The sequence below is a fragment of the Acanthopagrus latus genome, chromosome 7, assembly GCF_904848185.1.
Source record: "Acanthopagrus latus isolate v.2019 chromosome 7, fAcaLat1.1, whole genome shotgun sequence".
NCBI classification, from domain to species: Eukaryota; Metazoa; Chordata; class Actinopteri; order Spariformes; family Sparidae; genus Acanthopagrus; species Acanthopagrus latus.
This window is the reverse complement of record NC_051045.1, coordinates 6,264,425-6,289,243: the sequence shown is the minus strand read 5'-3', so window position 1 is coordinate 6,289,243 and position 24,819 is coordinate 6,264,425. Positions and strand designations below refer to the sequence as shown.

General features: G+C 42.4%; 2 protein-coding genes and 1 long non-coding RNA gene across 5 annotated transcripts; 1 reads left to right on the top strand and 2 right to left on the bottom strand.

The window, feature by feature from the left end:
- Window positions 1-35: 35 nt before the first annotated feature.
- On the bottom strand, window positions 36-7,317 carry zgc:198371 (uncharacterized protein LOC497072 homolog). Its single transcript, XM_037103970.1, has 3 exons — window positions 6,782-7,317; window positions 3,994-4,193; window positions 36-3,786 (listed from the first exon to the last, which is right to left on the bottom strand). The coding sequence occupies exons 1-3, from the start codon at window positions 7,315-7,317 to the stop codon at window positions 2,831-2,833; spliced, it is 1,692 nt and encodes a 563-aa protein (XP_036959865.1). The 3' UTR covers window positions 36-2,830.
- Window positions 7,208-9,937, top strand: LOC119022742. The gene is made up of 2 exons (XR_005076064.1): window positions 7,208-7,336; window positions 8,488-9,937. It is a non-coding gene; the product is annotated as an uncharacterized LOC119022742 (long non-coding RNA).
- LOC119022741 (ras-related protein Rap-1A) lies at window positions 9,362-21,183 on the bottom strand. Of its 3 annotated transcripts, none has more exons than XM_037103971.1 (9): window positions 21,033-21,183; window positions 19,396-19,551; window positions 17,049-17,136; window positions 16,545-16,613; window positions 16,382-16,438; window positions 16,148-16,288; window positions 15,062-15,205; window positions 14,081-14,199; window positions 9,362-10,102 (listed from the first exon to the last, which is right to left on the bottom strand). In XM_037103971.1, exons 3-8 carry the CDS (start codon window positions 17,103-17,105, stop codon window positions 14,110-14,112), a joined length of 558 nt encoding a protein of 185 aa, XP_036959866.1. In that variant the 5' UTR covers window positions 17,106-17,136; window positions 19,396-19,551; window positions 21,033-21,183; the 3' UTR covers window positions 9,362-10,102; window positions 14,081-14,109. The 3 variants fall into 3 exon arrangements, with proteins under 3 accessions (XP_036959866.1, XP_036959868.1, XP_036959867.1); XM_037103973.1 differs by lacking the exon at window positions 21,033-21,183 and adding an exon at window positions 20,919-20,999; XM_037103972.1 differs by lacking the exon at window positions 21,033-21,183 and adding an exon at window positions 20,784-20,903.
- Window positions 21,184-24,819: the final 3,636 nt, after the last annotated feature.

Below are 24,819 nucleotides of genomic sequence, written 5' to 3'. Positions count from 1 at the left end.
TATATCTATCCGAGTAAGGACACAGACAGCAGAGGTCAGGTAAACACATTGCTCTTTATTTTAGCAACAACAACAAAATGAAATTGTCTTCACCTTCTTGTTCATCTTTTTTTTTTCTTGCTCTGAACAGCAACAGTCTGGCATGACCAGTTTAAGGCTTTTTGATTTCTAGCTTTGTGTTTGAGGTACAGCCTCGCCCAACTTCCTGCCACAACACGCCCATTACATGGTTCACCGTGTGGTTGTTAACGTGATGGTATTAACCAGTTAGCACCATAATCGAAGAAGCCCCTCTTCGCTTCGTTGCCGCAGTAACAGGGGTGGTAATGGTGCTCTGTGGGCCTTTTTTTTTGTTTGTTTGTTTATTTCAGTGTCATCTAGGAAAAATGAGCTGACCGGACAGTGTTTACAACAAAACTGTCGTATCTCAGTGACACAATTTCAAAATTAAATTAAATGCACATGGCAGGACTCCTTTTCCCACATACACCCATACACATGCTGGTATGTGAGCTCACACACACATACACGCAAACACACACAAACACACACACGGTTCAGAAAAAAAATTCCTTCTTGTGGCTATTCTATAGAAAAACAACCCTGATAAAAGAAAGTACAGTAACACCTTATTTTACAGGTCATTAAAGCAACATTATGTGGCTTTTACCTTAAAATAAAAGGTTAAAATCATGTTGATGGTTCAGTGTCTTGTAACAGGGTGAGTGTGTCTCTGTCTCCGGCACTCCGCCCCTCTCACTTGTTTCTGCATTATGTAACTTCAGGATCACAGCGTTACATGCATGTTTCCTTTAAGACACATCACTTTGACATGATGTAATGAGTTTTGTTAGAAGTTAGCACCTACTTCATGTCTGACAGACATGGGATTTGTATTTATGACTGTGACGGGTGTAAAAATCACTTTAAATCCCTATTTCTACATGATGTTACTTTAAATTCTTGATTACTTCCAAAAGAGGTTCCCGTAATTTAGAATTATAGTGTTCAATTGGTAAGCGACAAAATAATCAGTTCCAATTAGAGCTGCGGGATAGATACTGCGACCGCGATACGATTCACGATTAGCAGGAATTATCATTTTTGCACCATTTTCACTGAAGAAACTATTAAATTCACGGCGATGTGACATTTGTTTGGGTCTGGACCAAAGAAACATGTTTTTTTTTTTTTAAATATCTGGAGAGCATGATCTGTCGGCAAGGACATCTCTGCAACACTACAGCGCTTCATTATTATTCAGTTCCTGCCACATTTTACCTTGCAGCTCGTTGCAATTTGAATATCACACTTAGCCATTGGCCATTTTGATTATACTGCGATTCTAATTAAATGCTCTGTCAGCTCTACATACAATTCAACGTATGTAAGAATGTAAGAAAATGTACACCTCCAATAATAAGACAATGAATAAATAATAAATAATAAGAATGAGTTAGGAATAAATATTCTTTTTATGTTTAAATAGATTAGTTCTTTCAAGGAAATCAACACTTAGCAAGCAATGTCAATAATATCTCTGTTTTCCAAGTTTGTACCAAATTAAATATAATTCTTTCTGGCAGAGTTCTGAGGTAATAACAGACCTGTAAAATAAAGTCTTACCAAAAGTACCACATGCCTGTACCGTCAATAATATCAAAGCTATTCTGTTAGGAGTCTGGAGTCTGCAGCTATATTTTTTTTTTCCTTTACATATTTCAGACGACAACGTATGGATACAGTACAATTACAGACAGTGCTGTCCCTCTGAACACTCCCCTCCTCATTGTACAGTTTAATTTACATGTAACTTCATGTCTGCCCTGTTTCCTGCGCTGTGTGAGACGGATATAGTATGAAAATACTATCTGTAGAGAGTCCTGACAGTAAAAATAACGTCCTGTAAATGTAAATCATAACGTAGCTTGTTCGGTACATACACATTCTGAATGAAGGTGCATCTTGTCAGAGTAACGGTGATGGCATCCCCCCCCCCCCCAAATAAAAACAACCCATTGCTTGTAAACACACATGAATCTCTTTTTTTTCTTCTTCTAGCTTACCTCAAAAAACAAATATAGTACCACAGGAATGTTTTAAATCCCACTAACAGAGTGAAAATGCTCAAAGCCTCGTCACACAAATAATCACATTTTCAACTGTTTTTACATTCAACTCAAATGTTGCTTTTGAACCGTCTGAAGCAGCATTCGCAGAGACTCCTTCAACATGAGTGAAAAGCTATGGAAAATCATGACTGTGACGATCAGTGCCAGTGTTGACGCTATTGTAGATTGTGTTTGAGATTACAGTGCGAGTTATCCCCCCTTCCTCTCCTCCACACCCCGTCTACATCTTGTTCAGGTTTCGGTTGTAGCTGCCATAAATAATCATGCATGTTGAAGGCATCGTCTCTGTCGTCGAACGCCTTGAGAGGTTGTGCTGCAGCACCTTCACTGAGGAGGACGCTCTGCCTCTGATTGATCATCACACAGCTCCGCTTCTCTGCCTACCTGTGCTTTTTATCTCTAAGCTCACCCGACGCCTCATCCTGTACCACACCCTGACCTGAGAAATGATACAGAAACCGAAATATGCACCATCATTAGAAAACGTCACAGCACTTTGCCTTTGTAAAAAATAAAGACGCCACACTCCGTCCACGCCGCCCCCCTTTTCTCCGCCTGTTCGTCTCCACCCGCCCGACAGCGATCAAGTGCGCGTGGAGCTGAAACAGACTGCTCAGTGAGAGTCGTCCACCTGCCATTTTTATTTAAGGCAGGGAGTCCACATGGCAGCAAAGCTGAGTCACAGCACATTCAGCACATCACACGGTGGTCTCGTACTCCATCACTTCTTTGGGTGTGCCCAGACAGCGGTACTGAATCCTTGGCGTGACCGGGGCGGCGCTCTCCAGCACCAGGATGGTTTTACGCAGCCGGCGGTCGATGAAGTGAGCATCCCAGGCGGGGTACTTCTTCCTGGGCAGGTCTATTCGGATGACAGGCCCTTCAGTTCTGGGTGTGAGAGGGGTCACGGGGGCCTGAGCTCCCCGAGGTGGTCGTACCTGAAACACGTCTCCGTCTACCCCAGGCCCCTGCTCTCTGTCAGACCCTTTAGTTCTCTGAAGGGTCCTGGGGGGGCTGCTCACCAGGTCAGGGGGGAGGCTGGAAGCTGGAGACACCAGCGACTCCACAGGCACCTCCTTCTCCACAATATAACCCCACCCTGAGACCGGGCCGTCAGGGTGCAGCAGACAGTAATACACAAACATGAAGAAGGTGCCCAGAGCGTAGCTGCTGGCCACCACGCACACCATGATGACGGCGTAGAAGTCTGAGGTACGAGAGCCGCGGTACAAGTACCAGGCAGCGGTGAGCGCCACGTTCTCCACGAACACAGTCAGGCTGTAGATGAGCATCCTGCAGCGAGTGCGCCCCTCCCTCACACTGAACCAGCAGAACACGTACACGATGCCCACCATCATGTTATAGATAATCTCCTCCCACTTGGACATGCAGAAGTCCGTCTCGCCTTGGATTATCCAAAATGTCATGATGCACCAGTGGGCCACGATGAAGATGCCGAAGTAAAGCTGGAACACGGAGGCAAAGAGGGCGAAGGCCAGGGTGCGGGCCCCGATGGTGAACAGGTGCCACAGGATCTGGACAATGACGGCCTTGTAGGTCATGGGCAGCTTATCGTCTCGGGAGTCTCTCAGGACTTTCTGATAGGAGGCAATCATCCAGGCGAGGGACATCAGCGAGGCAGAAGCTGAAAGCCCTGAGGGGGAGACAGAGGGAAGAGGGAAATTGAGCAATTTAGACAGGATGAAAAGTGCTCTGGGGTTGATGTCAAACCATTTAGCACAGCAAGAAAACACATTTCGCTGCTCTGTGGCCGCCTGATTGAAGTGACTCATCATGCACAGCGTGGGCCGCGGACGTGTGATTGACTGATGCGGTGATTGGTCACTTTGGGGCCACTCACCCTGAAGGGGCAGCACCTGACTGGCCTGGATCATGATGCTGAGCTGCAGCACCAGCTGAGGGGCGCTCTTCAGGAAGGACTCGAGCAGACGCAGCATGCTGATATCTGCGCTCTCAAACATCATGCGCCAGAAGTAGTGGCGGCGCTCGGGGTCCCTGTGCCAGCGGCTCTGCACGCCCAGATACAGGGCGTGGACGTACCTGCGTGTCAGAGGCAGACAGAATACAGACGGTGCATTAAAATTTAAAACAAGGAGTGAGATTGAACAGAATCTGAAGGCTTAATACTGCACTTCAAAAACTTTTGGACATCAAACGCAGACTCTCAGAAGTCATAACTCATTATTCCAAACTTTGGGAGCTGTCAGTAGTTCTTGCCAAAAAGCTGGGTTGCTTTGCTCCTCCAGGATTTAGATTAGTCTGAAAACTGAACTAAGCAGCTCTGAGGTTTTAATTTTAGTACAGGAATCCAGGGGGGTGAATGTGGGGCTCGTCTGCAATCTCTCTCTTCAAATAAAGTCGAGCAAGAGGGCTGCGGAGAAAACATCGGAAAAGACATCCAAATACACGCTTTCAATCCCGCCTGCAGACTGAAGGTTAGTGGGAGAACAAAACAGAGCTGGCTGTAAATCCCTCGTTGAACTCTTGAGCTCTGCTGACATGTAAGTCCCACCCCACCCCCCTCCCCAAACCCCCCACCCCGCCTCTCAACGTGTTCTCTAATGACCTTGCATAACAAACACGCATCATTTTGTAGACACATGCACCGTGCAAACATATTTCCGCGCTAATGTGTTAACACCTATTTGTACCATGCAAATATGCGACGTGTAAATGGTGATTACCATTCAGGGCACAGCAGCACCTAAATGTTTAAAAAAAAAGGGGGGGGGGGCTGGTGGTTGCCACGGTGGACCGGAGCTATAAATGTCTCAGTAATTGCCTCGGGGAGAGAAGGGTCAGAAGAGCCCTGTGTCAACAAGCCCACTGAACCGCAGGGGAGTGTGTGTAACCCTTCTTTTCCTCTGGTTCCTGCTACACAAAGTGCGCCTTGGGATATAACACACTGAGAAAATGGAGCACACGTGCAGTAATGAGGGTCAAAGATTCAGCCACACACACACACACACACACACACACACACACACACAGCTCATCTTGGCATTTTCTTTGTGAGGATCAGGCAAAATGTCCTCACAGGTAAAACTGTCCTCACATGAAAGGTGGGAAGTCAAGGGTGGGTCCACACAAGCATAGCAATACACACACACATACACACACACACAGTTTCATCTGGCCTTGTAACACAACCCCTACATCCCATCTCCTTGCGCGCTGACATTTAATTCTGGTGGCCGGCCCAAATTGATCCCGAGTTCACCTGCCTGACTGTGTATCAGTGACGGATCATTCCTGAGTTAACAGCCGAGGGTAAAACACACAGCGGTAATCCTCTTAATGTGCAGACACGCTGGTCTGAGAGCAGCAGCAGCGATGGAGCGACACACACACAGACACACACACACTCACACACACACAACAGCTTTAATGGCATTACCGGTAATTCTGTGCCGCCACAATGTTTTAATGTGCTCCTGGACACACTCACACATAGGAGTCTCCAGGAGGAAATAAGGAATCAATATGTATTACCCATAGGGCTGCCTGGAGAGGCAGGAAGAGGGAGAGACCGCAGAGGTGATACACACAGACAGAAGCATCAAATAGCTGATTTGCATCTGATTTCATCGCTTCATCGTTTGTCTTTTTTTTTTTTTTTTTTCCTGCAACATCCCAGTGAGTCTATAAAACACAACTTGTCTCTGAGTAACATCCCGTTAACCCTCCTCCCACCGCGGTTCAGCCGGATGCCTCCCTCTGACTGGCAGCAGTTCAAGCCTGTCAAAACCAATCAGGGCACTGGAGGCTTGAGCACTTCCTCGCCATCCCGTCGCTGAGTTGCTGACCTACAGACCTACTACCATCCGAGTGAGAGTAATGCAGGAGTGTGTGTACCAGAGGGGTGTTTTCCAGTCCCCAGCAGTGCGCCTGCTAATTAAACATGTTTGGGCTCAGTGGAGAGAAACAGACTTAACAAACTTTAAAAATAAAAAGCTGCCGGGAGATTTGCAGAATATGGATTTTTGCAAACATAAAGAGAAGGAGCCCGGAGCGAAGAGCTGAAAATACACTAGACAGCGAGCGAGAGAGGAGGGAGAGAGGAGGAAGAGGAGGGTACACACATCACTGCAAATAAGAAGCAACTCTCATGACATTTATGACTTCTTCTTCTTCTCCTTCTTCCTCTCCTCCTTCTTCTCCTTCTTTTTCTTCCAGCTCCAGACTCCTGCTCAGCCCAGACCCCACAAGACAAGAGAGATTTGTCAGGGTTTGTTTTTTTTTTTCCTATATGAGGCGATTGGTGTGGATGAGTTGATGGTTTTCCCTGGAGATGATTGACCTAAAAACGCTTCAGGGAGGGAGGGAGAGGGGGGTGGAGGTTGATGGAGGGGGGAGTGGGTGGAGTCTCCCTTCTCCAAGCTGGGGGAGAAACGTCAAACAATGCAAAAAAAAAAAAGACATTCTGGCATTTTGGGCTCAGTAGTCCTCCCTCAATGATTACGTTTCATAAGCGTTTAGCTGCTGGGAGTGACACGCGCGCACACACGCCCGCGCGTGCACACACACACACACACACACATACACACACACACACACACACACACACACACACAAAGGCATAAGCACAATGTGTAGCCCCCCATCATCTGATAACTGTTCACACTTACCTCCAGACCTGTGCCAGCTGAAATATGTGAATGATGGCCTGAGAGAGCCAGATGAAGACCCTGCAGCAGCCCCGGGCTCCTCCCCCGGTGCCCGGCCCCGGCAGCACCCCGGCCGCGGCAGTGCGGCCAGCGCCCCGCTCGCCGCTGCCCTTGGTGCTGAAGTCGCTCTCCTCCGCTCCTGACGCCGCCACCACGGCCGCCGCAGCCGTGCCGCTCTCGACGGTTTCGGCGAAATCGTAGGCGAACCATCGGAAGCTCAGCACTTGCACGACCACGGACGGGACTATCACAAAGACCAGAGTCAGTGCAAAGCACCAGTAGTCACTCCTTAGGTAGTAGTCCGCGGCCAGCCACAGGTCTGAGGCCCCGTCCGAGAAGAAGACCAAAAGGGCGCACAGCGTCCAGCAGCAGTCCGGGAGGGAGTAGCGCTGCTCGGCGGGACGGCGCTGGGCAGGCCGCGGGTCCGACCTGGAAGGACACTCGGGTGGGATTTCGTTTCGTAGAGAGACGGGTGCACCATCAGATTTCGCGGCCATGTTTGTTGTAGGGAAGAGAGTGAGTAAGAGATGGGAAAATGATGGAAGGGGGGGAGGGGGGTCGCGTAGCCTGTCGGTCTGTATGCATGCGTGCGGGAGAGAGGGAGGGGAAAAGGAGGCGGGGAGGAGGGCCCGGGTAGGTGAGAGGGATGGGGAGTCACCGCCGCTCATCAGTCAGGCTGATAACACGCAGAAACACGAGGATTTAAACACAAGATGCAGGTTTAATAAGAAGGTTTCTCCGCATCACAGGAGGCTGGATGAGTTCGACCACAGCTGCAGGTTTTTATAGTTTATATTCCCGCACAGGTGACAGGGACTGTGACCTTTAGGAATATCACAAATCACCTGATTGTACCCAGAGGAGTAAACTAACAACAAGCTCTAAATACTATGAGGGGAAAGTCCTGCCCTTCAAAGTAAAAGCACGTCTGTCTTTGCAGCAGGATTTCCACAAAGTATCAAAAAGTGAAATGACTCATAATGCAGAAAATGTCCTCTGAGTCTGTTATATATAAAACGTGTTCAGACAGTGTACTACTGCGTGAACGTGAATGCGTGAGTATCATTCAGCTGTTGTAGCTGGTGGAGGTGCTTCTTATAAATACTTTATAAAGTTAGTCACATGGCTCCCAGCAGGGGGGTCGAGACTCCTCAGAAGGGTCACAAGACACAGCTGGAGGTCTTAAAGAGGAGACCGGGTCAGGACACAAGTTCCGATAATAATTCATAATTTGGACTTATCTATAATATTGGAAAATATATAGTTTGTTCCCTATATGGGGTCACAAGCAGAGTGATAAATGTAATTTGTAAAGTAACTATACCTATCAGATAAACAGTCGGCTGGAAGTATCAGCATGAGATGGAAATACTCAAATACAACACTTTGGGATGTTTGATCTATGCCCAATCCCATTTTTAGGCTTCAATAATTATTTATGCTTAAATACTTGTACCTCAGAATCATCCTTTAGTAGAGTACTTCCATCACAGCTCAGTTCAAGTTCAAATGCACATAATGTCTGTAGGTATTTAATCTGCACCAGCATGAGAATTTGTGTAATAATAGCATGGAGACACTTCACAGAAGCCTTCATGTGTCACCATCTTTGAGCTGTTCACCATCTGATCACAGTTTCTATTCTGTTTTTGCTGCCTTCACCTCAGAGAGTGGCAGAGTTCCTCTTTCTCTGCCCCTTCCTGTCTGGGCTCCAACCTCCACTGCAGGTCAGCTGACTCTCTTCCTCCGGTGACTTCAGGCTGCCGACAGGAAACACTTCAGTTACACTCTCTGCCTGTCCAGGCTCTCCTGGAGGTATTGATCCTGTCACACCTGCGTGCCCGACACTAAAACCAGAACATTACCCATCCATTATCAGCTTCAGATATTTCTGTAGAGGAGAGAACACGACTGATCATATCCTATAAAGTGTTTTATTCACAACCTGCATGTTTAGCCCACATACTTGAAAGGAGAAGTTCACCTAAAAATGAAAACGTAGTCTCGGCTTACTCAACCTTCTTCGTAGTCCATGAAACATTTCTGGAGCAATATTGTCCTCAACAACTGAGGTAGATGGGGACTTGTTTTAAAATATGTTTTAAAAAAAAAACATAAAACATAAAATGGCACAGCTCAACTATTGTAATTCTGGGAGCCTCAAGATCCCAAATCTATTTGAAAAGACATTTTCACTCTCATTGTGCCGTAGAACCTGTGTACCCACTTCAGACAGAGAAAGCACCATTTCAGCCATGAAAAAGGGTGTAAATAACATATTTTCAAATCAATCTGGGATCTCGGGGCTTCAAGAGACTAGGAGAGTGTCGGCACTTCACGTTATAAATCAAGTCCACGTTTACTTTAGTTGTTTGGGAAAACGCAGTAACGCGGTTTATCTGTGAAGCTCCAAAACTTTGTGTGTACTTGTCCTTTCAGAAATTAGCTTGATTCATATTACATTATCTCTAAAACAGTGATTAAAAAAACATCAGCAGAGATTTAAAACCACTTTCGATAAAGAAAAACACAAGACCAAAGTTAATGAAAATGTACTAAAATTTAATCATTCATAAAAGCTGGAAAATCATCTGTGACAGCAATATTAGAGTTGGTTTAGTACAATATATTTTCAGCCTCAAGACACAAATCAGAACACACCATTTTCCCCATCAGTCTATAAAATACTAATTTCCTTAGCTTTATTATGCAAAAAATGGAAGTAGAATATATTATGGGAAATATGGAAGGCTTGCAGCTTTCAATATAAAACAAAGTCACTTAGGAAAGATGTTATCTCGTCAATGCACATCCTTGTAAGTAGGAGCGAGTAACTTATGGACAATGATGCATCTTTGTTGACACTGTTAGTGCAGAAATGTATGAGAAGGCCAACATTTCACATGTTTTCTTTTGCAAACGTTTTGTAACAATATGACAAAGATTGATGTTACTTTTAATAAAACACATTTTTAGTTCCCATATATGGATTTTAAACCCCACGGTCTCTTCTTTAAACCGATATTTCCAAAAGAAAGACTCCTTGGAGAAGAAAAAATCTTAAAACGAGACAAAAACAGTTGTCATCAGGCTGACAATACAATACAAAAAAAAAAAGGTGGATTTCTTTGTCATTTAAAAAGCAGAGAAGAAGATCTTGAGAGTATGTGCCGTCTCCTGCCATTTTGCGAGTGGTGAAGTATCTGCCTTTTTCAAAATGCTCTGGATAGGACTTGGAATGCTGGCACGATCCACTGGGAAACAGTTAATCATTACAAGTTTCTGCAAGAAGGAAGACACAAATGTAAGTACATCAAACGCTGTGACGAACATGAGCTGTTTGAAGAGGAAGAGACGCTTTAGTTCAGAGCAGAGGACTCAAAACTCACAAGACATTACAGCCACTCGCCAGGTTTGTTCTGTCACCTGAACATCTGCTGGAGGAACTCTCAAGTGTTTATTTTACAATCAATAATCCAGATTTCCTTCCTCTCCTCTATACCTGTCAAACAGCTCTACATGTTTAGTAAAGAAACGCCTCTGAGAAACACCAGCTCTTCAACTTGTGGTCATCATTCATTCATATACCTTGCTAATACTGTACTCTCACAATAATAACTGCATGAATCAACAACTAAGAATGTTCAAACTTCTGAGATCTGCCTTCACTAGTATTTTTGCTTATTGTGATGATAAAATAATTGTCATAAATGTATCAGATTGTGCTCCACAAAAACACAAACCATATTCATCCAAATGACTTCTGACTGTACGAACATGAACAAAATATTTCTTAACACTCCGCAACTTATTCGAACTGTGTAAATATTATAGTTTGTGAGATATGATGATGTTTAACAGACTACAAAGGCATTTTGAGAAATACGATATTTCCCTCAAGTGCCTATGATGGTATTTCGTTCTTATTGTGATGTTATTTCTTGGAGTATCTTCTCCTCAATATCCCCTCAACAACAACAGAATTGACTTTTAATCAAAACCACAAATCTACTAAGCTCAGAACTACTCTCTCTCTCTCTCGATCTCTCTGACAGCTGTCAACCTGCCTCTGCGTTTCCCTCCTGCCATCACGTGTTATCGCCGCATTCTGCAACCAACATCACGTAGTTTAACAAATTCATCACGTTCACACAACGTAAAATCGCAGAAGAAAGTCTTAGCGAGGGGATGAATGCTTTCATGAATCCTCCGCAGTTAGGGGGGCGACCGCAGGAGGCCCGTTTTCACTGGGTTAAGTACAAATACAATTAAATGTTAAATCTAGTTGTATTACAAAAGTAAAAAAAGATTCACATTTAAGCTGTTCTATCATGTGTATGAATTAAATAATTAAGTCTGTTTAAATTAAAATTAATTGATGTAGACACAAACCTGGAAGATTAAGGGGAACTGACACATTTCAAACTGTTTATTCTGTCTCCTGTTGAGTTATTTATTTTATGCACATTTAATGCAAAGTCTTTCTATAATGTTGAGAAAATGTTAAAAGAAATAAGTAACTAGATGTGTGATATAACACAGGCAATAGAATCATCAATTTCAAATGCATTACTTTATGTAAGATACTTGAATAATAAACACTTGAAAAACACATAATGTTTATGTAGAAGTCGGCTTTCATTTAATTTCATCAGACCAAGTTATTTAATTTATTCATATCGACTCAACAAGACAGAAAAACTTTGCATTGAATGTGACACTTTACTTTGAAGCATACATGGAAAATGTACATGTAATTAAAATACTTAAATTCACTGTTTTGGGGAAGTTATTCTTATGATTGTAATCGTGAGTTTAATGGGAGGACTGGAAGATAGATATCAGTCACTGTTTGAGACTTAAATGCCACAAAGGAGCTCCATTTCGAGCTCTCTATCAAGTCTTTTGACTCTTTTTTTTTGGTGCAGCCGACGCAATTTCTCCTTCCTTCAAATCCTGATTTCAACGTCAATTACTATGGCAACAGCAGAAGCTTGGAAGCCCTGCAGTTTTTATGATCCAGTTAAGCAGTCCTGCTCGAAAAAAAATTAAATGATTACTCCAAAATTAAAGTCAGGGGAAAAATATACAAATATACTCAAGATGTAAGGGATCCGAGGAAACTGTCTCATGGGCGAGTACTCCGAGTCTCCTGCTCTGTTCTGGGACTTTATCCAAGTGCGATAAAAACAGCTATTAAAAAAAAACTTCAATTCACTTAACATGAGGCAGAACAAACCATCAGCTGCTACAGTGGAGCATTATCACATCCTCTCAGGTCATAACGGCACTTACAGCACAAAAGGTTTGAGGCGATCGATGTTACCAGCAACATATAGCAGTATTTTGGCCCATTTTATCCATTTAATATAATTCACACACTTTGAAAGATAAGTTGACTTTTCCTGGATTAAAACGGGGGCCCATGTGAATATTGAAATGGTTTCTGCTTGCATGACACATAACCCACCCAACTTTATCACAGCCAGATTGGGAAAAATATCAGCCAAATGCGTTGCTGCACTGATGGAAGAGCATCGCTCAGATTCACCGCAGTTTTAACTGACTTGGTGGGGGGCTGCAGTCGGGCTTCTAACAGACATGGAAGGATGAGGAGGATGTCGTGCTAATGCACAGAACTAAAAAAAGTGAGGTTATTCAAACATTAGACATTAAACTCCAACTTATTCCAGTGCTCTGGCAGGATAATCTGACCCTGGCACATTACTCTGGATTTAGCTGAAAAATAGTGAAGTGTAACGTGGGAAAAAGCATTTCGCACTTTATTTCCGGGCAAACTCAACAAACTTTATAAGCAGTTTTCATCAGATTTGACTGCCAAACTATATACATGCAGTTTTTCCATCCCTGTAGCCATTTAAAATGAAATACTGTCTCTCTCCCCATTCATTTAGAGATCTCACCAGCCTGACCGCCTCGAGGAGTTTCCAAGATGGCTCCCGAGTAGCAAACACATGCCTAAGGCAAGAGATATATTTACTTTTGATACACATGATCGCGTAGAGAGCCGGCTGCATCGTGAATGTCATGTTCACATACTAGCCTATATACTACACGTTACTGAAGGATAACATTAGATGGCACATGTTAGCCTGTTGTCCCATTGTTATCCCTGCTGCTGCTGACATGTTTACTGACTCCTGACCCCGTCACATCCCCTCACTGGCCCTGCACTGCTCCATTCATGTGCTTACTACAACTCGCAGACATGTTATTTTCGAAGGACGGGGCACAACAGATGCTCCAAACGGACGCAGGATAGACGAGCAACCCCTCATGCGTACCCAAACGCGTTGTTAAATCAAGCGCATCTTTGGACCAAAAGGACTTTGGTTACACATCAGGGGATTTTTGTAGTAAAAAGACTGTAACCTTGAAAGATTCCCATGAGGCTGTGGATTTTGTCCCCACATTGCTTACACTGAACATGCATTAAGAAAGGCCAGTAATGACAAGAGGAATAATTACAGTAAATGGAACTGGTAATACTGACATCAAAGGAGCATTATTATAATGTTCCAAGGAAATGTTGTTTAATTAAAAAAACGTCTGCTGGACATTATATCTGCTGTGATGGATTACATCTCTCAAATAAGCTTCAAGTCTCAAGAAATCCATAAAGCTACAGAGGCGTACAAAACACAGTGGCATGCTCTGGGGAACAGTGGCTGGTAATGTTAAGTCTACAGTATTGTTGCAGTGCATTATTTGTAGAAAATAGGCCAGAACATGTAGTAAGGTTGGTATATGGAAGCACAGTTCTAAAGCTCCAACAGCAGGGGGAGCCACAACATTCATGAACAGTTCGAGAATTGATACAATTACATAAAATGTTATGAGCCATCTTTGGAAAAAAGGTGAAGCCTTAAAATTTTCAAAAATTTAGGTTTTGTAAAATAGGTCGACACTGAAGAATGGATGCAGGTGCATATGAAAACAGAAGGTGGTGTGACTGATGGCACCACAAGGCAAAAGGGAACTAAAGAGGACAGACATTCATTCATTCATTCAAAAACCCCCGTTCACAAAAGATTTATCTTAAACCTACAGAGACGCTTTATGATGTTGACATTGTTTCAAGGTCGTCGGTGATGCATTCATCATCCGTTTACTGGTTTTATTCAGTTGATGCAACACAATACATGCTCGCTTTAATAATCACTGCGATAAACCAAAGCTCAGTGAGCAGCAGGAGCCCTGCACAAGCCTGGAATACATTTTGTCTCAACACCCACTCACCTGGCCTGGAGCTACTGTGGGAGGGCATTTTAGAGCAGTGTGCAATTTGACTTCTTTTTTGTCTTCTTCTTTTCCATCGGCGTTTTTCTGTTGATCTGTCGCACCAGATCATAGAAAATCTACAACAGAGGAAGTTGAACAGTCTCAATATTTTTGCCTCAGCGAGGAATGCAGAACTAATACTGTATGTTTCTGTGAAAAAACAGTCTGATGAGATTTTAGCCCATTTCTCAGAAACAGAGGTAGAGAACATCGTGGGAAATATGGAGGACTGCAGCTCTCAATATACGACAGTCACTGAGGAAAAGACAAGAAACTACAACAAACAGTTGATTAACAGATATCTTCATAAACACAAACGTACTCTGTAAATATTTTGATTACTGAATAATTGTTTCTGGTTTTTCTGGTCTTAAATGACTGAATATAAACTGAATATGATTTGAGATTTGTCAACCTTGTCTTAAAATAACTGATGGTATGTAATTTTCTGGCATTGTAGACTAAACAACTATTATAAATCAGTGGTTCTTAAATGTTTTCCCATCAAGGACCCCTACACTGACTGAGATTAGACCGTGGACGCCCAGCTGATAAGATTTTTGCTGTTAGATGAGTCACTTTTCGCCAACACCAACTGTTCTGTATCATCATATCAGTGTTCACACCTTCATACTTATAATATACTCTGCCACCTTACTATTTGCATTATGGTTTGTTCTCACGTATATATTTGCAGGGTATGTGTTATGTATACCAGCTGTAAGCTAATCTTTGAACGGTCTAGGAAACTTCTCTGCACACTGTGTTATATTCTGTGTCTGTGACAAATAAAGAACCATCAACCTTGAAATAATTTACAATAGGGTATATAAAAAAAAACATTCAACCCAAATAGTCATACATTGTGTTATTGTATTTTTTTCTATGGATGGAGTTATCGCAAAAAGTATTCCTCTTTTTGCTGTATGTGGTACTTACCTCATTAACATTGATCTTTGATTTAGCTGAAGTCTCTAAAAAGGCACAGTTGTTCCACTGACGGGCGAGGTTCTGTCCCTGCTCCTTGCCAACAACACGCTCGTCCTCCAGGTCACATTTGTTTCCCACCAGGATCATTGGAACCTAATTAATTGACAGATGTGTCGAATAAGTTGTTGCTGACATCACAAAGCACTATCTTGTCTTATCATCACACAGCACTGGTTTATGATCTCATATACAGTAGATGCACATGTTTGACAGCAATACAAGTTAAGCAAAGTGAGACCTTAACCAAGAAGGCAAACTTATGAATTAATAAAACATACACGCAGCATGGTGAATACCATCTATCTAAATCAAGAGACGACAAGACTGAGAGTGGCAGATAGCATCTAAGTAGAGCTGTGACATTTCCACCCTGTCACTAAGTTCCTGCCCGCCCCCCTTCGCTCTGCCCTCTCTCCCACAGAGGCGACTTTAATGAGGGAGTGATGAGCCAGAGAGGAGACACAGGCAGATTATACTGAGAGACACCAAAAGGTTATCACAGGGGAGAAACTCCACAGACTGAGGAGAAGACCAAGAGCGGGCGATACAGAAAAAATTATGTTGCAACAATCAAAAAAAAACTTTTAATATTGAGACACACAACATCATTGACTAAACATATTTTTGCTGACGTATCTCTTCATCCATCTGCACATTTCTCTTCTATATGACCACATTAGCTGCTGGACTTAAGTCTATTTCTAGGTAGGATATGCCATAGAAGGGGTGGAATGCAACACGAAAACATGTCAATATACAGGACTGTCGAGCACAAATCAGCAATAAAGACGTAACATTAGCTAGGTTGCTAGTAAGCTATTGAGAAATCAGCAAGCTAACAGCAATTGTTTTATGGTTGTTATAAAGAAAAGGTCGATAATAAACTGTATTTCAAGGGCATTCTTATAACCCTCGGGTTGGAAAACCCTTGTCTGGAGGGCCATGCAGCCCGGGAAACCCTCCAAGGGGATGGGTAGGGCTATGTGTGCCTAAAAGTGTGAATGAAAAAAGACACTTTAAAAGATTAACACTCACATCCTCAGTGTCCTTTACTCGCAGGATCTGTTCCCGGAGGTCCTGAAGGTCGTTAAATGTTGACTGTGCTGTAATGGAGTACACCAAAGCAAAACCTTGGCCATTCTTCATGTACAGGTCCCTCATAGCTGTGAACTGTTCCTATAGAAACAATAATAGAGGGTAGAGGCCATCAGCAGCCTGTTTGCAGTTATCTTGTAAGACCAGTCCATGTGATATTCTGACTTCACTTACTGTTCCAGCCGTGTCGAGGATTTCAAGCATACACTGCTGCCCATCGACCTCGACTTGCTGCCGGAGAAAACAAACACGTAAACATTTTTATACAAAAATGGGAGTTTCTAAAGCTGCTTTGACAGAATTCTGGAGGTCGAATAAAAAGTGTTTCTGAGCTCACCTTTCTGTAGGAGTCTTCTATTGTGGGGTCATACTTCTCCACGAAAATGCCTTGCACAAATTGGACTGTCTGAAATCGACAAATGAGGAAAACATCAAGACAGAATATCAAGACTCCCGTAAAACTGGCACACTCTAATCATCAATCACCATGTGCATTTCTTTGCATGCATTACCTTATTCAAGCCTTTAAATTAAAAACACAACTCAACACCTAACTCAAATATTATGATCCATCATCAACAATTATCTCTGACTAGACGTCTGTTTAATTTCTTGACAGGGTCGTTTATATACTTGAAGCTCATGACTGTGGTTTATTTGTGTCTCACACTCCTTATTTTATTAATTTGTGGCCTCTTGAGATATTACATCCCCAAATATTTTTATCTGCAGAATAAAGCCGTGCACCAAAATGTCACAACAGAATCTGACAGTAAAACAAACAAACATAGACTCTGTTTTCTGTGTTACTGAGTTCGACCCCGTGGCAGCTGTCACTCACCAGTGCTGATTTTCCCACGCCTCCTGATCCCAGCACCACTAGCTTGTACTCGCGCATGGTGGGCAACTTCACTGGACAGCACAAGGGTCTGTGAAAGGAGGGCGAGAGAATGAGAAAGTAGGACAGAGGAGCTTTGTGTGATTTTCAGCTACAGAGAAAAAAAGAATCTACTGAGCAAGCTAAATCTAAATGAGCTTTAACTATATCCACATTAACGTGCACCAAGAACAATATCATTACTCTTGATTCATTATGATACTGTAGTGGAGCACTCTGCTCGTTGATGTCAGACTTTAATTAACTGTAATGTTTTCTTTGTTGTTGTTGTTGTCTTTGTCTGACAGTTGCCACAGACACAAAGGGAATTTAGCGGATGAACCGAAACAAAACTGACTGGATCTGATTCATGCTACGTTCATAATTCAAATTACATTAATGTTTCATTTGAATCTTACTGTAAAATCCTCTTAACAGTGCTTTTGTATCTTTGTTTCTTCCAATGTGTAGTAACTGAAGTAGTATATCTACTGTCAGTGTGAACACCCTGTCAGTACAGTTTCACTGCTGACATCAGCAGATTAAAATGTCCTTCCTCTGCCAAAAAATGAGCTCTCTTTCCCACCCGCTACCATGGGACTTCAGCTGTCATGACAATTGGGGCGTCGCCTCAAAAATATTTATTACTTTTAAAAATCAAGAGGAGCTAAAAGAAACCATGGATGGGCTCATTAACCCCAAAAAAATCAGACCAAATCCACTCGCTCACCATTGGTGTTCGCATCAAAGAATGATTAAGTTCCCTTGTTGTAAAAACTTGCTAAATCGGACCCATAAGATTCGGTGTGGAGCCATGGACTCCGAAAAGTGCAATGGATTCTGAAAATGACACTGTAGTCATTAGGTGAGAGTTTTAGTGCCAGAAATAACTTAATCTTATTATAATACAAATGAGAAAGGCCAAGGAGAGTGACCCATCATCAGCTCCATCAGCCTGACACAGTTTAGCGTATGTGACCTAGAAAAGCAGCAAGAGGAACTGACACAGGCATGAAAATAATTAGGATGAACCAAGACATTTTCCTTACAACAATCTCTGATAACTTTGCTGATAATTATCATAATAAAAATGCAACATTATGCAACTGAGAAAGACAGGTTTGTTTTGCATGTGGTGTCCTTTTCCAGTCCATTGTTATTGGGTTTATTTTGCTTGTTTCCAAGGTGCATACAGCCGCCCACTGTATCCTTGTTTGTAAACGCCCCACTTGATAAGTCAGTGAAAACAATCTGGCTTCATATTCAAAGTTACATTTATCAGCTAGAATTCACAGAAAATAAATGGCCGATGATACAGATTTCCCAATATCAGGCTGTTACTACGAAAGTGGGGATGTGAAACTGGAGAATTTAAATCTTGATGTGCATCTGAATATCAAACGAACTGAGATTTTAAAAGCAAGTTTATAAATAATTAGTGGAAGCACATAAATATATATCATAAAACATCTTAGCCAATGATCACATGGTGAAACTGTTCACAAAAACAGAAGGGGCACATGCAGTAAAAAGTGCTGTCGAGGAGCTGCGTTTTAAATGCTATTCTGAAATGCAAATGTGAACTTCATTTGATGTACAAATGTCAAAGAGGGGGTGAGGCACGCTAAAATCTCATTCAAGATCCTCTCTGAATATAGTAATCATACTAGGTCTGCCGGACATTTGTTAAATGTTGCAACAAACAATACAAAAACCACTCTGTCATACTCGAATGCCATTTGCAATTCTAACTACGACGTATGAAGCACCACCAGAAACCCACAGTGTGAGACAGGCACACGAGGCACGCTACAAAGAGCCATTGTAATGACCCTCCTCTACTCAAGTACACCATACAAACAGAAAATCGAGATCAGAGGGTGCATGCACGACCACTGCACTGAAATCGTATCCAAGGAGAGGGGCTGCACCTAAAGGTGACGCCAACATGTGACGGATGCATTTGTTAGCCCTAAAATATACGTAAGGGCACACCACCCACTGTTTAAAATGTAAATTAATGTGGGTGTCTCAAAACCTGCATCAAAGCTCTGACATCAGATAAGCAACCCAAGCCTTCCTCTGATTAGATATGAGCCCAGTCTCAAACATTTCAAGTATCAAGCACTTGAGCTGACAACCTTCACCAATCCCACTCATAATGTTTTTGCTGGCTGATCCTGTTTGTTGTGAGGCTGAAACGCTCAGAGCTAATAAACACTTCATTTCAAATTTATGATCTAAACAAAAATGTCAACATTTACCCCAATATAAAAATCTGCGCAGTGAAACAAACAAACACTTAACCTACTGTGTACACGGCTGCTGCAGATGGCAACTCCCTCTACATCTGGGGAGGGGGGGGCCGGCAGATCCTCAGGTACACTGATGTCAGCGGGCAGGTGCCGAGGGTCGGGTAGGCGCCAGAAAGCAAGACTACACCAAATTGTTCAGACAGGAAATAGCCCTACATGAAACCAAATATTTAAGTGTTTACATTCAGATTAGCACCGCATTACCAATCTAGATGTGGCTAGAGTCATTTGATACAAAACAGAAAGCAGGCAAAGAAGAGATCACAAATAAGATCGCCACATAAAACAGGGACTGGCTTTGCAGTGTGCACACAAACACGGCATGTTGGTGTTGCTTTTAAGGGATGTGGCCAATTTGAATGCTGTGTGAGTTAACTTTATGGTGTCAGGAGACGAGCCGTCACATGTTACACAACAAACAAAACACATATTCCCTAACAACACCTGTTACCAATAAACACACAAACAGCAACGAGAAGATCATGTTTGACAGAAACATTCTGAACATTTCTTCTAAATTAATGCCAACTGTGCGAGTTTAACTGCTTTTCAGTTCATGATACAGACAATATTGTCTCGTGTGTCGGTTCCAGATGGTGGCAAATGGATTTTAAACTTGTCTGAACACAAACAAACTTAAGCACGACGACATTTAATATAACGTTTTTGCTTGCCGTGTTGATATTGGGCTTTATAAGTTTAACGGGTCGTGCTATGTTCGCATGTGATCCACTGAATTAATAAAATGAAGTTTTCGTGACAACTTGAAGCGTACTTGGTTTCGAAAGGAAGGGTGTGGCTATTAGTTTCCCAATGCAACACACTGTGACTGTTGACCGTGTAAAGAGATTACTTAACCATTAATGGGTCAACTTGACTAAACTGCGAATCTACAGTTATGATAGCGAAGTCGTCGCTGATACCAAAAAGTAGATTGACTAGTTACGACGAAGCTCAACAAAACTCAAATGTTAGCATTCCGCTAGCAACATTTCGTGCTAGCTAGCGTTCCTGGGTGTTAGCCTGGAAACGACATGGCGAGCTGTGGAGCACAAACACTGTGTTAACTTCCAGTGGCTTGATAGATGCACAAAAAAAAGTTGAGCTCACAGTTTAACAACACTTCATGTCTGATAATCATTAAACTCCATCTGAATTTGTTTAACGGTTAACATAACTGTTTAGCTAACACTGGTGGCTAATAAGTTAGTTAGCCAGTTAGCATTAGGCTGAACACTTATATCCCGTTTTGTATTTCATTTAACGTTTTAGCTTTCAGACGCTAACTAGTTCCCGTAAGGGCGTTGATAAACTACTAAATATCTGAACGCGAACAATATACAGTCAGACATTAAAGGACTTGAATCACAAACAATGTTTATACCGACAACTCGTTAGTTAGTCATTAGCTGACGTTAGCTTCTCAACCCAGTCATATAGGTTAGCTTGTAAGCTAAGCTATTTGGCTCACAAGAATTATTTCGCTACAGTTGAGCTAGAAGTCATTTTAGTGTCTCACCGGAGACCAACACGTGTTAAGGGACAGTTAGTTAAACTAATGAAGCCACACGCTGGATAATTAGCTATTAATTTCCTAATTTAAAACAGGGGCAAAGCTTCACAAGGCACTTACCGTGCTCCGCTATGTGTGCGCTAAATCACACTGGATGAATGTACGGAAGGGTCGGGACGGCAGCTGATGATTGGACCAGGATCAGCCAATCACAGCTGTCCAGGTTAAGTTACAGTTTAAACCTCTTCAGTTCAAACAAGATGTTTGTTTCTCTGCTTGAAGTGTTTTCACTGCAGCCATCATCACTTTCCTCTGCTGTTTACAGCCTCTTCAGGAAGAATACAGCATCCTTTACAGCTTTACTGTCACATTTAAAAGATGAATAAAGTGAGACACGTTATTGTGACTGCTGACAGGAAATGAGGAGCATGTTTCTTCTGTAGAGCTGTGAAATCACCTGCACATACAGTAACCTCAGTGGTTCAGTGTGACAGGTAGAGCCTAATGTAACCTGATAAATATAGATACACTTCTAAACAATAGTTATAAAGCTTTACATATTTGAACCCAGTGCCACAGATAGAAAGGGTTACTCTATCACTCTGGTTGAACCTAGATAAAAATAGATAAATAATATTAATAATAACAAGCCTGCAGTGATGCAAATAAAATCAGACAATTAGAATTATATATAAAAATAACATGGAATAAAATGCCGGTCCTGTTTTCAGGAAATGAAAAATACTGAAATTGATATATCATCCAATATACAGACGTTTTTTGCAGTGATAACCTAAATGTGGTTATCAAACTCTTACAAAATGCAGGATAGTTTACAGTTTAATTATTGACTCTGTTGTGTAAAATGACATCAGTGCACTGAGATGATGTCACCCGAGATTCAATAACAACTCCAAGAAGCAACTTTAAACTGCATTACAATCTCTTTCAACGGCCTATTTGTAGGAAAAGTTTAATTTTTGAGTCTCATTCTTAACTCGGTAAATACTGACGCATTGGGGTTTTAGGACGGGTCGACCACCATCCCAGACTTTTCTTACAAATAGGATTGTGACAGTGATTTGAGGCCATTCCCTACTTTAGCAAAATGACTAAAATGCTTGTTAACCTTCCACCTCCCGTCTGCATTCCCCTTTTTACTTGAACATGTCAGTCTAGTTGTCTGACTCATTGATCTTTTATCTGGTGGAGGCTTCTGCAGGTCAAAACCTGTATGTATGTGCTCTAAAAACCAAAAGAACCAAAGTAGAGTCTCGGGTGGATGAAACAAAACGGGTCCATCCACCCCGTTGAGAATAACAAATCACCTACTGCCAAAAGATGTCACATTTTCACAGTAAACAGTGCAGAGAGTGATAATTAGGATTCACACTGTTTATGCTCTTGTTCATGAAGCAGAAGCGTCTCTCATAACATCTCGAAAGTTACATTTTTGCCGCTCAAACACACAGCAGGGAGGAAAAGCTTGACTTTGAAAAGTAGCACAGCTGCACCGAGAGCAGATGTTTGGCAGGTGAGCTCTGAGGTGAAGTTTGAAGTTGAATCCAGTAACAAGCTTTGATGCACCCCATGTGACTCGAAAACATTCTTGTGTTTTGTTCACTTTGACGTTTTTGGATTCACAGTGAGACAGGTTTTTGTAATGATGAATCTAAAACACGACCACACTGCCAGGATGTTTTTCTGGCATCTATGCAGTCTCACCGTCTGATCTCAAGTTCTGATTACGGTCACATATGTAGTTCAGCACATCAGCCTGAGTTGGTTCGGTTCCTGTTTCTCTGTATTTTCAGGCTCATGATGTTATTATTCCCCCAGATGGATCGTACAAAGCATTTGTCTGAAATACATGCACTTGCCACATGAACTGTATCCCCCTCAATCACTGATCTGATAAGGTCATACGTGTTCAACTTGTAGATCACATGGTGCTCCTGAGCAGACTGAGTGCCTGCCAGTAGTCGGTGGACTCTTATAATCTGGCAGCACTCACCGCTGCGTTTAAGGAACCTCGGTCATTACGCATCTGTCTTGCCAGTGTTTTGCTGATCCCTCTTTTTGATAAGCAATACACTTTACAGGAAGAGGTGAGTCACTTTAGCTATTGCCTTTCTCTGTAAGTTTACACACCTGAGAGGTTAATGTGTCAACAACACAGACCTACTGAAGGATAATAGCTGAAATTCATCTACTTAAGACTCTCATTTCGTAATGCGGGGAGTTTATGTGTGAACGAGGTCTCACCACAAAAAGTAACTCTCTTTCTCTGCAATAAGCGTTCACAAACCTCAGGTTCACTTCATTTACACCAGTGTGTCGTCCACTGTGTTTCATGTCTGTTTAGCCCGTCGGTCTGTCACTTCAGACTGAAACATGTCAAAAACTATTTAACTGAATATAAAAAGAACAACAAATGTCAGTAGATTGGCTCAGGAGAGCTCTTTGGATCCAAGGACAAGGAGCCTTTAATAAATGTCTCAGTGCCTATGCTTACTGATCACAAGGCAAACGTTCAAGTCTAACCTGTCTCTTTTTTTGGTTTCACTATTGAATGGTTTGCCATGACGTTTCAGACAGACATTCACACTCCTCAGAGGATGAATCCTGCTGACTTTGACGATCCCCTGGTCTTTCCTCTAACGTCACCAGCAGGTCAGAGTTTTTATTTGTCCAGCAGCGGCCTCAACATGTCCTGCTGGACTGGCATAAAGTCTTCACGATTCTTTAAAGATGGATGACTCTGATGGTCTACTACTACTACTACTACTACTTGCTTTCGTTCCTCAGACTCATTTAAGTAGGCGTATCACATTATTGGTGTTCTTTAAGTATGTCCTCCAGTAGAGGGTCCTCTCTTTATTAGGGCTACATATTTGTTTTGTCATCGTGTGTCTGCCAAGTCTTTGTTCATGCTGGCACGACAAAGTCCCACATGAAAGACAGCCAGCGGGTCACAGCCCAGTGAGCGAACGGATCAGATGAGCGACTCTTTCTGCATGTCTTCCTCATTACGCTGGTTAAATATGGAGTTCGTGACAGGCGATCAGATGACTTATGACTGCAAATATCACTTGATGTACTGATGCTGGGGGTTGGTGTTACACTAACAAAAATGTTCCAGACATTTTTAGAGTTATTAGCATGATCGCCGTCATATAGTACAGATGTAGAAGTTATAAACAGCTTTAAGATAATATTGTAAGTAAACAGAAATACATGACTAGAGTTCGTGGTGCTCTGTGAGTCGTGCATGACCGTCTCAGTTGACTCACCGACCGGTGCTTTGCTGCTTGTGGTCATAAATATAGTGGTGACCACGCATGAAAGGTTTGTCTCTCAGTTTGCTCAACACACGGGTTAATTTTACAGAAATGAAAACTCACTTCCTTTTCTTAGAGTTAAACTTAGACCACGTTATTCCGCAACGCATCGACTGTATGAACACACATACATGAATTCATGACTTTTTTGTTGTAGCTGGTATAAGGAAGGAAAAACCAGTGACCAATTTTCACGAACAATCAACTTCTCTGCTAATAAAGTGGCTCACACCAGTGACATCAACTAAAAGCTTCATGTGAAATCCTGAGTCAGATGTAAAAATAACTTCTGGCTGAGCTGACAGTCGATCTAACCATGAAATGTTGAAATGTCTTCATGGTTCTCCATGAAACAGGCCAAAAGAAGTACAGTGATGTCATCAGCTTGATTTTTACTTCAAAATAATGGACCCTTGTCACACGGTAACACCGGGGAATTCTATGTTTTATGTCATTTCTATTCTGTATTTGAAACTCAGGAATACATTTCTGCATTTCAAATGGTAGAAAAACATGATTTTTAACTCAAAATGCGTCACTTTCCTTCCACACAAGGCTGCTAGGAC